Source organism: Heloderma suspectum, chromosome 8, assembly GCF_057233095.1.
Source record: "Heloderma suspectum isolate Gila_16-S chromosome 8, 16-S_ref, whole genome shotgun sequence".
Taxonomy (NCBI): Eukaryota; Metazoa; Chordata; class Lepidosauria; order Squamata; family Helodermatidae; genus Heloderma; species Heloderma suspectum.
In genome coordinates this window covers 48,493,049-48,505,373 of record NC_139465.1, presented here as the reverse complement: position 1 = coordinate 48,505,373, position 12,325 = coordinate 48,493,049, and the positions used below count along the sequence as shown (strand labels likewise).

The window sequence follows — 12,325 nt, the reverse complement described above, 5'->3', positions numbered from 1 at the left end:
ATGGATGAGCCAGTGGTGGAGGGGGTTTGATCTGTTAGGCTGTCAGAATGTTTTGGGAACAAACAGCCTGTACAACACAGATGGGCTCCATTTGAACCAGAGTGGAACTAAACGCTTAATATCTTTTTAACTGAATCCTGAGGGAAAGCTGATAGGAAATGGCGAGCTTCCAGTTTGGGTTGAATCATCCCTAGCGAATGAAGGTGAACATGTTTCCATTTGCTCAAATGAGGCTGGGGTGAAAAAAGGCCTGAGCATACACCAAAACATGATAGCCAGTTGAAAAGGCCTAGGGCCCATTACAGAAGATGCACACACCAGAGACATCTGGGGAGGGACACCATGTATAGGTGTTTCTATGCTAATGCTAGAAGCCTTCCAGCCAAAATGGGGGAGTTGGGAGTGCCTGCTACTAAAGGAGAACCTAGATATAGTGGGCATAATGGAAACCTGGAGAGAACCAATGGGATATAGTAATCTCTGGATATAAATTCTATAGGAAGGACAGGGAAGGGTGTGAGGGTGGTGTCATTCTATACGTCAAAGAGGCCATAGTGTCAAATAAACAGGAAAACTCAAAATGGCCAGACTCCTCCACAGAATCACTGTGAGTAACAGTACCAAACCCTAAAAATAATTTTGTGCTGGGATGTGCTATCATTTGCTCACCAAAATGCTCAGTGTGATCTTGAGGCAGAGAATTAAATCAGGGAGGCATCCAAAGGTGACAGTGTTATACTAATAGGTGACCTTCACATAGACTGGATAAATGCGTGTTACCTCTTGACAAAAAGATAACTGTCCTAGGCACACTGATCTTTGCCCTATAATAGTTGGTCATAGAACTGACTAGAGGGGAAACGACCCTGGACTTATTCCTAAATTGTGCCCAGGACCTAGTGCGAGATATGTGTGTTGTTGAGCTGATTGAAAACAATTGACTAAAGTGCTATCAGACTTATAAGTAAGTGAAACATTGGCAAGCAAGTCCAACACAGTCACATTTGACTTCAAAAGAGGAAACTGCTCTGAAATGAGGGGCCTTCTAAGAAGAAGTTGAAAGGGAAGGTCAGGAGAGTTAAATCTCTCCAAAATGCTTGGAGGTTACTGAAAAACCACAATAAGAGAAGCTCAGCTGGAATGCATACCACAGGACAGGAAAGGTACCACCAAGTCCAAGAGGTCGCTGGCATGATTAACAAGCAGTGTCAAGGAAGCCATTAGAGAAGAGGCTTTCTTCAAAATGAGGGAGTCTTGCCCAAATGAGGAGGACAAGAAGTGCAACTGCAAGCAGACAACAAGGGAGCAAAAAAGTGTTTCAAGGCACATACTGCTAATAACGAAACTAGTAGTTGGAACATTTGATGACAAAGGAAGTATGAGTACTAAAGGAGGACAAGGGGATTGCAGAGAAGCTGAATGAAGGATTTTTGTCAGTCTTCACTGCAGAAGATGTAGGGCAGATACGCATGCCTGAACTGATTTTTTCAGGAAGTGAGTTTGAGGAACTGAGACTAACCGTGATGATGAGAAGAAGCTTATTGACTAACTGAAAACAAACAAATCACCAGGTCCAGGCTGTAGAAGTCTTCAAGTTCTTAAAGAATTCAAATGTGAAATTGCTGATCTTCTAACAAAAATATCTAACAGGGCCCCAAGATCAGCCTCTTTACCAGAGGATGGGAGAATGACAAATCTAACACCCATTTTAAAAAAAGAGATGAATCAACAGCATCTGAAGAGATTAAATCCTGTTTCACTAATCTTTTAGAATTGAGAGTGTCAACAAAAATGTGGATATGGGTGATCTAGTAGACATTGTTTACTTGGATATAGACTTCCGAAAGGCTTCTGACGTAGTTCCTCACCAAAGACTCCTAAGCAAACTTAGCATCATAGGGTAAGAGGAGAGGTCCCTTTATGGATAACTGACTAAACAACAAGAAACAGCAAGCAGATATAAATGGACTATTCTCACAATGGAGGGGTGTAAACTGTGGGTCCCCCAAGCATCTGTAGTGGGACTGGTGCTTTTTACCTTGTTCATAAAAGATCTGGAGTGGGCAGTGAAGAGACCATGTTTGCTGACAATACCAAATTATTTAGGGTGGAATTGCTGGAAAAGCTCCACATGGATCTTTCTAAACTAGGTGAATGGACATTAAAATGGCGAATTTGGCTAAGTGTAAACACATGTAACGGAATGCACGTTTGGGCAAAGAAAACTAACTTCACATGGATGCAGTCTGGGCTGAAGAGACTGACCAAGGTGGCAGGGGAATCTACGTGGAAATGGAATGAGAAGTGCTATCTGGCTATATCTGGATTTTCTTGAAATTGCTTTGGTCCATCAGGGGCACATGAAGCAGCAGGAAAAGCGGAGTATACAGCACCTAAAACCCCGCTTTCGCAGGTCACATGAAAGTGCTTCTCATTCCGGGTGGGTGCAGTAGAACTGAATGTCATCAGCCCCATCAGCCCTGCTCAGTGAATGAGAGGCTTGTTCCCCACCCCTGTCCACGCTCCCCCCGCCTGTGTGTGTGGTGGTGGTGGGGGGGAGGCTTTCCTGCAGAAAAAAAGAGTTTGGGGCTGGGGAAGTGGAGGCTAGCAGAGGGGGGCAACTCCAGCCCTTTCCTTCCATGCAGGACATCTGTCCCCAGGCCAGCCACCCACAGTATGTCATGCGCAATGAAGAATGCACAGCTGGGAAGGCAGGGGGGCTGCGCCAGGAGCCCTCAGCAGCAGCATTTCGCAGTAGTGTTACTGCAGTCTGCTGAGAAGCAAACCACACAGGCCGTGGAAGAAGAAGGGGCAGCCTGTGTTGGGAGCCCCCCTCCCCCACTTTCGTTCTGTGCAGCTTAGTCCTATGTGTGTCTTGGAAGTAAACCTCACGCTGTTCATGGAAGACAGCATGCCCAAGTTTGGCAGTCGCGAAGTGTCATCCTGCGCCTTTTTACTTGGGAGTAAGTCCCATTGTATTCAGTAGGACTTACTTCCTGGGAAGAGCACAGAGGGTTGCAGCCTTGCGCCGTCTGCATTCCTTTTTTATGGCTGGAACTTTATATACCACAAACCTTCCTCCACCCCCCCCCCCCCACACATTCTCTGTATAGCCTGGGATTGCTGGGTGTGTGTGATGTTGCTCAATCTCATACCAGGATCATATTCGAACTTAACCGACTGGAGGCTGATTGCGGGAGGACAGGAAGGGCACTTCTATGAATGGGAAATAGGGGCTAGGTACTGTGAATTGCAAAAGCTACTACTACACAATTGTGAAGGCTAGGAACAGAATTTTGGAGAATTTCTCTGAAATTCTCACCACTTCCCACAAATGTTGGGGTGCAATTTCTTTTTGCCCCTCCCTCCAAATGGTAAAAAATAAACAGATCGAAAAATTTGGCACAGTGCTAAAAGATACTGCACTACTGTGAATGGGAAAAACAGGCTACATACTTTGAATGGGGAAAGAAGCTACTCTGCTATTGTGAATGCCTGAAACAGTGCAACTGCAATACTGTGAATGGGGAAAAGAGGCTAGATACTATGAATGGGAAAGCAGCTCTACTGCAAATGGGAAAAAAGAGGGAATGGGGGTGTGAAGGTTTGAGGCCTACAGAGGCAAAGGGAAAAAAGGTCCAGCTTAGAGGCCTGGAGTTTTCTGTTGGGAGGGAGTAACCCTGAGAGGAGTCTTTTCATTTCTCCAGTTAAGTGTCGGTTTCATTTCTCCACTTAAGTTTCCTTTCTTCAGGTCTGAAGCAGTACTTTCGGTTTTGAGGGAGGAGGGTATATAAAGAGGGAGAGACAGCCAGTAAGGGCAGAGACAGCCAGAGCCTAAAGTGAGAGCAGAGTCTGAAGAGTGAGCAGGAAGAAGCAGCCTAGAAACATTTAAGGACAGCTGGGGTAAAGAAACTTGCATTTTGCAATTTTTATTTTCTTTTAAGGCCTTTTGTATCACTCAGCTCTATTGTGTCGTACCTTTAGTTGTAATTTGTTTGCTTTAAATGTACTAGTAAAAGGTTGTGGTTCAACCCTGTGTCTAGAGTGTCAATCACCCCACGTCGTTAAAGTTAGTGGAACTAGCCCATGATGTGCCATGCTCAGGAGATTTGGGAAAAAACAAGACTAAACAAAGGTTACTGGTAAATTTCTTCTGGCCTGGTATTGCCAAACAGGTAGCTGAATATTGCAGGACTTGTGAAACCTGTCAGCGTGTGAGGAAAGCAGGGCGCCAGGATGAAGCCCCACTGAAACCTCTGCCTACCCGAGGAGAGCCTTTTTTCAGAGTGCAAGTGGACAGAGTGGGCCTTTTAATAAACCAATATACAGAGGGGGAAAGATTACTTCCTCGCAGTGATAGATTTTGCCACAAGGTACCCAGAAGCTGTGGCACTGGCACAGATAGATGCCCCATCTGTAGCTGAGGCTTTGCTGGGAAGTTTTTTTAGAACAGGCTTTCCCTCAAAGATTTTGTCAGATTGTGCAACAAATTTTCTCTCTGAGGTAAGGAAATGTCTGTGGAAGTGTTGTGGGGTAGAACACTTGAAAACGATTGCTTGCCCCCCCCCCCCAATGCAACAGACTGGTCGAGGGATTTAGCACCACCCTTAAGGGAACGCTCTTCACAGGGTTACCCCCTCCCAACAGGAAGCCCCAGGTCTCTAAGCCTGGCCTTTTCCTCCTTGGCCTCTGTAGGCTTCAGACATTCCTATTTGCCTCCCCTTCTTTAAAAGTGGAACAATTTTTCCTAATGAAGGAGAACTGTGAAACGCCCAACCTAAAAGAAGGCAATGAAACAGTCTTTACTTCTGGGAAAGAGCATCGGTGCTTACACTCTCTCTCCCTGTTCAATGTTCATCTGGAATTCCTGTAACTTCCAGGACCTTCTCTGAAGCTTTGAGTTTGTATTTTGCATAGCCTGTATCCACTGCAAGGCTCCTCACACCCCCACTGGTCACCCACAAGCTTGCTAGTCCATCTTTCTTTGTTTCTACTTCTTTTCCTGAGCAGCTGGGCATGCTGCAAAGCAAGGGCCCATGCGAAGCACTCTGGGGAAATACAGACGGTGCGCAGCGGGAGCCGGGGTGACACTTGGCTTCACAATGTGCCCAGCAGAAAGCGAGCGAGTGAGTGAGCAAGGGAGGGAGGGAGGGAAGGGGTGGGACCAGAGAGCCTTGTGGGTGCTGTGGAGGTCTCCATGGAAACTCCAGCTCCTGGGTGCTGCTTTGGTAACGGCAGGAACAGGCTATGAAATGGCTCCGGGGCTCATACCTGGTATTGTCAATCCAACAGTCCACCCCGAGGGGCAGGAACATGTTGAGGTTGAGCCAGATGGTGAAGTAGTCCTCGGTTTTGCGGTAGCACATCCAGTTCACCACATCGGGCTTGTCCAGCTTGGCCTCTAATTGGTTCCCAAGGCAACCGGGCACTGCAAGGGACCGGAGAAACAGAGATGGCAACTTGCTTTAAACCCGGTTAAAAGCCCTGCAGACAGTGTGACTGTCCTGTGCCTCATGCTGTCTGCATTGCAGAGCTTCCTGCACTGAGCAGGCAGTTGGACTAGATCCATCCCAAGTCTGGGATTCTATGACTGGGGAAGCTGGAGAAGGGGGGCACCTTTTCTCATGGCTTCTCACAGCCAGACACTGAGCAGGTGAAGCTTTCCTCAGGATGGCAATACATGGTGGGGAAACTTCACCCAATGTATTCCTGCATGTTAGGCTGCTGTTTGTCAGGGATAAGTCCAAGCACCTTGAGTTGTCTGACAGCTCCAGTTCTGAACTGGAGTTGGAGCAGCTAGATCAGGGGCCGGGGGAGGGACCCTCCCTAGTGAGCCAAGACACTGGGGGAAATTCCTCCAAAGACCTTGACAAACAGATGGCCCAGGCTGAGTCCCTGCCCCCTCCCGTCAGAATGCAAGTTTCCGAAGAGGAGGAGGAGGAAGAGGAAGAGGGATGTGACTTGAGAGATGTTAGGGCACATTGCAAAACAAAGTAGGAAAAGTTAGGGGCAGGGCTCAGACACCAGGATAGCCACTCTTGGAAGCCATCATAGGAGGGAGCCACCCTAATGGAGGGGCATCACTGCAAAGCAAGCCTGGCTGTGAGGTTCACACCAAACTGTCAGCAACTTCACTACCCTCTGGTTCATCTCCTCTAATTAGGGTTTGCAGATTAGTTGTTTAGGGGCCTGAGACAGTCTGAGAGTTTCCTGGAATCTGCATTTGTAAAGAGGCTAGTCTCTAGCAAAATAGAGTAGTATTAGCCTGAAGCTGTGTCTCCTCGTGGTGTTGATTGCGAAGGGGGAAGGACAATCTATTTCTGACACTGTTAGAGGTTTTCCTCACTAAAGAGTCAGGGCATGTGCCTGAATGGCTGAGTGCTTCCTTGAGAGGTACTCCTGTTACTCTAAAGGCACCATCAGAAATGTCCTGTTAGAATCTCGTGCTTGACTTGTCATTTATTTATTTATTTACAATATTTGTATACCACTCCACATCCAAAGATCTTGGAGCAGTGAACTGCAGATAAGATAAAAGAATAAAAACACCATGTTAAAATAATTAATATTTTTTAAAAGAACAGAGTTCTGACAAACCAAGTTTTGATAAACTGTGGCTGGTCACTCAAGGAAGGCCTCCCGAAATAACAATGTCTTCGGGAGGCGCTGGAAGCAACACCAAGGATTCCATAGGAAGGGGGCCACCGCACTGAAGGCTCTTTTCCTGGTGGACTCCAGCCAGGACATAGGTCCATGTAGAACCACCAGGAACATGCCCTCTGATGACACTCTCTGCAAAGAAGTGAGCATGTGTGATCCTTTGGCCAAATTCATTCAGGGTCGTCATCATTCAACTTGGCAAGAGTGAATAATCAGCCACACACCCCCTCCCACAAGCACGGAACTGTCATCTGCCTATAGCAGATCTCCAGATTTTTTATTATTTATTTGTTTATTTATTTTACAATATTTATATACCGCTCCACATCAAAAATTCTGGAGCAGTGAACAAGATAAAAGAATAAAACACCATATTCAAACAATTTAAAACATTTAAAAGAAACAGATTCTGAACTTAATAAACTGCAGCTGGTGACTCAAGGAAGGGCTTTCAAAATAACAATGTCTTCAGGAGGTGCCGAAAGCAACACAACATTGGTGTCTGCCTGACCTCCAAAGGCAGGGAGTTCCACAGGAAGGGGGCCACCACACTGAAAGGTCTTTTCCTGGTGGACTCCAGCCAGGCCCTGGGTCCATGTGGAACCACCAGGGAAATACCCTCTGATGATCTCAGTGACCAGGCAGGTTGGTAAAGGAGAAGGCGCTCCCTCAGGTATCCTGGTTATTTAAGGCTTTGTACATAAGAACTAATACCTTAAACCTGGCCCGGTAGCAAATAGGCAGCCAGTGCAGCTTCCTCAGCAAAAGAGTTACATGCTGGAAAGGGGAAGCTCCTGACAAGAGCCGAGCTGCTGCGTTCTGAACTAGCTCCAGCTTCCAGAGTAGCCCTAAGGGTAGCCCCACATAGAGTGCATTGCAGTAACCCAGTCTTGAGGTTACTAATGCCTGGACCACCGTGTCCAGGCTATCCCTGTCCAGGAGAGGCTGTAGCTGGCGAACCAGCCGAAGCTGGTAAAAGGCACTCTGAGCTGCTGCAGGCACTTGGGCCTCCAGCAAGATTGGATCTCAGAGTACCCCCAGACTATGAACCTGGTCTTTCAGAGGGAGTGCAATCCCATCCAGAACACGCAATGAGCCTATCTCCCGGACCCAGGAACCACTCACCCACAGGGCGAGGATTAGCCAGGGATTCAGTCTTGCCACGATTCAGTTTATTGGCCCTCATCCAGCCCATTACTGAGTCCAGGCACTGGTCCAGGACTTGCTCAGTCTCCCCTGATTCAGATGTCACAGGGAGGCAGAGCTGCGTGTCATCAGCATACCGATGGCACTGGGCTCCAAATCCCCTCATGACCGCTCCCAGCGGCTCCATATAGATATTAAATAACATTGGGGACAAGATGGTGCCCTGAGGAACCCTATATCTCAATTGCCAAGGAGCCGAGGAAAAGTCACCTAATGTCACTTTCTGAAATCGGCCCCATAGGTAGGACTCGAACCACTGTAACACAGTGCCCCCAATATCCATCCCTCAGAGTCAATCTAGGAGGATATCATGGTTGATGGTATCAAAAGCTGATGAGAGATCGAGTAGAATTAACAGGGTTGCACTCTCCCTGTCCCTCTCTCGATAGAGGTCATCCATCAGGGCAACCAGGGCTGATTCAGTCCCATAACCACATTGAAACCCAGACCAGAATAGGTCTAGATCAGAGCTTTCCAAACTGTGTGCCGCGACACATTAGTGTGTCGGCGGCAGTGTGTAGGTGTGTTGCGCGAAATGCAGAAAATTGTGCAGAAGGGCGCCGCGGAGCTCCCTTACTCGCGTTTGCTTCCCTTGGCCCCTCCCCCGGAACTTCCTAAAGCAGCTAATGTTAAAGCAGCTAAGGCTTAGCTGCTTTAACATTAGCTGCTTTAGGATCATGTGGCGTCTTGACGTACGACGCACATGATTGGCGGTGTTGGAGCAGTACGGCGAGGGAGAGGCGCGGGGCGAAGAGAGGGGAGGGGAGGCGCCGCCCTGGGAGCAGAGCTTGGCCGACGCCGGTGCGAAGTGGCGGCAGCCGCCAGTCCTGCGAGATTTCGAGTGCACCCTTCGTGGACTTCTGCACTGTGCTCCTGCGCGGCCAGGCCAGAGTAGCGCGCGGGGGGAAACGCCGCCTGGGACTGGGACTGCACCAAGCGGGCCGTCCGCCGTCTTGGCCAGTCGGAACGGAGCTCAGTGGAGGCCAGGAGCCTCGGGATCAGCGTGCTGCCAAGCACCCCGGCGAGCGCAGCTGCAGGCTGTCACCCAGTCAACCCACCTGCTGCTGGCTGAAGGGAGGCCACCCTCCCAAACCCAGTGTGGCAAACAGCAGGCCACCCACCACGTGGCACTTATGATTTGATTTCTGCCATTTATTTTTATTTTTACTCTGCTGTAATTGTGGATTAACCACCCACCGGCAGTGTACCACCGGAGAGTGCTGGAACTGGACTCTGGACATAGGCACTGCAAATATTTACAGCAATATAGCCTTGTAGTGAGACATATATATTTAGACCATTTTTGTTGGACTTTTGCTTCTCTACTTCATGTGTTTTTGCAGCTGAGCTCCTACCTGGGCCTATGTGTCCTAATATGTATTGTAAATACTTTAGTTAATTTTGTTTTTCACATTTTCTTGCACTTATTTACATACTGTTACTCATAAATGACAACAATGTATGTTATTATTTTACAAATCATATATTTTTAAAAATATAAATGAAAGGTTTTCATGAGATATGTTCTATCCCCATACATTTCATTATTACAATTTATGTATGTGTCCGTATCTCTTATAATGGGTTAGTTGAACCTCCAGTTTGCTAGTAAAACTGAATTACCGTGTCACGAAATGATGCATGTCTAAAAAGTGTGTCACCAACATGAAAAGTTTGGAAAGCTCTGGTCTAGATGATCAGTATCCTCCAGGAGCGCCTGCAGTTGCTCTGGCACAACCCTCTCAAGTACCTTCCCTAAAAAAAGGGGGTATTTGCAACTGGGCGGCACTTGTCCAATGCCGTCGGGTCCAGAGTGGGCTTCTTCAGGAGGGCCGCACTACTGCCTCCTAATGACAGCAGAGACCACCCCTCCCTGAAGGGAAGCATTCACCACATCCTGGACCCACCCAGTCATACCCCCTGGGCTAGCTTTTATTAGCCAGTGGGGACAGGGATTGGGAAGGCATGTGGTTGGTCGCATTGCTGCAAGCTCCTTATCAGGCCACAGCAACTGGAACTGATCCCACAAATTCAGGCAAATGGTGGCATCAGACACCTCGGTTAGAACTGCACTAACAACAGCATCACGTTCGCTGTGGAGACAAGTGATTTTGTCCTTAAACTGTGATGCAAAATGGTCACAGAGGGTCCTCGATGGGACTAGGGCCCCATTTGCTAGGGAGGATGTTAACAATCCCTGAACCACCCAGAAGAGCTCCACTGGATGGCTACTTGAGGATGCAATGGGGGCAGCAAAGTAAGCCTTCTCTGCTGCCTGCACTGCTACGCAATACGCTCTAGCACGTGCTCAGTCATCTTTGCATTGAGTCTTATGCCATTTGCACTCTAGCCGACATCCACCCTGTTTCATTGACCACAGCTCCCCAGTACACCAAGGAGCAGAGCAGGCTCTACAGTGCTGGAGAAGGCACTCAGGTACAATCAAGTCGATAGCCCTCCTCATCTCACTGTTCAACAGTGAGACTAGGGCCTCGGCTGGATCACCAGCCCTCTCCACTGAGCCCTCTCTCCAAGAACATTCAGAAATTCATTGGATTCCATCAGCCTCCTGGAGCAGACCATCTGACTGGGTCACAGAATCATAGAATACTAGGGCTAGAGCGGGCCTATAAGCCTATCAAGTCCAACCTCTGGTTCAATGCAGGAATTCAAGTCAAAGCATCCCTGACAGATGGCTGTCCAGCCTCGTCTTGAATGCCTCCAGTGTGGGAGAGCCCACCACCTCCCAAGGTCATTGGTTCCATTGTCATATTGCTCTAACATTCAAGAAGTCTCTCCTGATGTTCAGCTGGAATCTGGCTTCCTGGAATTTGAGTCCATTATTCCATGTCCTGCTCTCTGGGATGATGGAGAAGAGATCCTGGCCTTCCTCTCTGTGACAACCTTTCAAGTACTTGAAGAGCGCTATCATATCTCCCTTCAGTATTCTCGTCTCAAGGCTAAACATGCCCTATTCTTTCAGTCTCTCCCCATAGGGCTTTGTTTCCAGTCCCCTGATCATCTTCGTTGCCCTCCTCTGAACCTGCTCCAGTTTGGCTGCATCCTTCCTGAACTGTGGTGCCCACACTCCAGATGAGGCCTAACTAGTGCTGAGTAGAGGGGAACTAGTACTTCACAGGATTTGGAAGCTATACTTCTATTAATGCAGCCTGAACTAGCATTTGGCTTTTTTGCAGCCACATCACGTTGTTGGCTCATATTCAGCTTGTGATCTACCACAATTCCAAGATCCTCCTCACTTGTAGTATTGTTGAGCCGCGTATCCCCCATCTTGTAACTGTGCATTGGGTTTCTTTTTCCTCGGTGCAGAACTTGGCATTTATCCCTATTAAATGTCATTCTGTTGGTTTCAGCCCAGCGCTCCAGTCTATCAAGTTCACTTTGAATTTTGTTTTTGTCTTCCAGGGTATTAGCTATCCCTCCCAATTTTGTGTCATCTGTGAATTTGATCAGCATTCCCTGCACCTCCTCCTCCAAGTCATTCATAAAAATGTTGAAGAGCACTGGGCCCAGGACTGAGCCCTGCAGTACCCCGCTCATTACTTCTCTGCAGTTGGAGAAGATCCCATCGATAAGCACTCCCTGAGTCCGATTCTGTAGCCAACTGTGGATCCACCTGATCGTTGTTTCATCTAGCCCACTTTGAGCTAGTTTGCTCATCAGGATATTGTGGGGCACTTTGTCAACAGCTTTGCCGAAGTCGAGGTATATTATGTGCACGGCATTCCCACAGTCCACAAGGGAGGTGACCTGATCATAGAATGAGATCAGATTCGTCTGGCAGGATTTGTTCTTGACAAATCCATGTTGGCTTCGAGTAATCCCTGCATTGTTTTCAAGGTGCTTACAGATGGATTGCTTTATCACCTGCTCCAGAATTTTCCCTGGGATTGATGTCAGACTGACTGCTCTGTAGTTCCCAGGTTCCACCTTTTTGCCCTTTTTGAAGATAGGGACAACATTAGCCCTCCTCCAGTCATCTGGCACTTCACCTGTCTGCCATGATTTCTCAAGAGGATAATGGGCAGTGGCTCTGAGAGTTCTTCTGCCGGTTCCTGTAGTACTCTAGGATGCAGTTCATCTGGCCCTGGAGATTTGAACTCATTCAAAATAAGTAGGTGTTCCTTGACCATATGCCTGTCGATCTCAAGCTGCAATCCTGCCCCTTCAGCCTGTACTTCACCTTTGCCAGGGGGCTCCTAAGACCCTCTTTTGGAAGAAGACTGAGCCAAAGTAGGAATTGAGCACTTCTGCCTTTTCTTCGTCATCTGTTATCATTTTGTCATCCTTATTTAATAGGTGAACTGTTTCTTTCCTCTGTCTTTTACTATGCATGTATCTGAAGAAAGCCTTTTTGCTTTTAGCCTCCCTTGCTAACCTCAGCTCATTCTCAGCTTTAGCCTTCCGGACGCCATCCCTGCAATTCTGTGCTACCTGC

At 47.8% G+C, this 12,325-nt stretch overlaps 1 protein-coding gene across 2 annotated transcripts in view; it reads right to left on the bottom strand.

Moving 5' to 3' along the window:
- Positions 1–12,325, bottom strand: part of LCAT (lecithin-cholesterol acyltransferase) — a 49,966-nt gene that overhangs the window by 19,228 nt on the left and 18,413 nt on the right. For both annotated transcript variants that reach the window (XM_084812354.1, XM_084812355.1), the window contains exon 2: positions 5,272–5,428. In XM_084812354.1, coding sequence (XP_084668480.1) covers positions 5,272–5,428 — 157 coding nt within the window. The remainder of the gene's footprint in view (positions 1–5,271; positions 5,429–12,325) is intronic.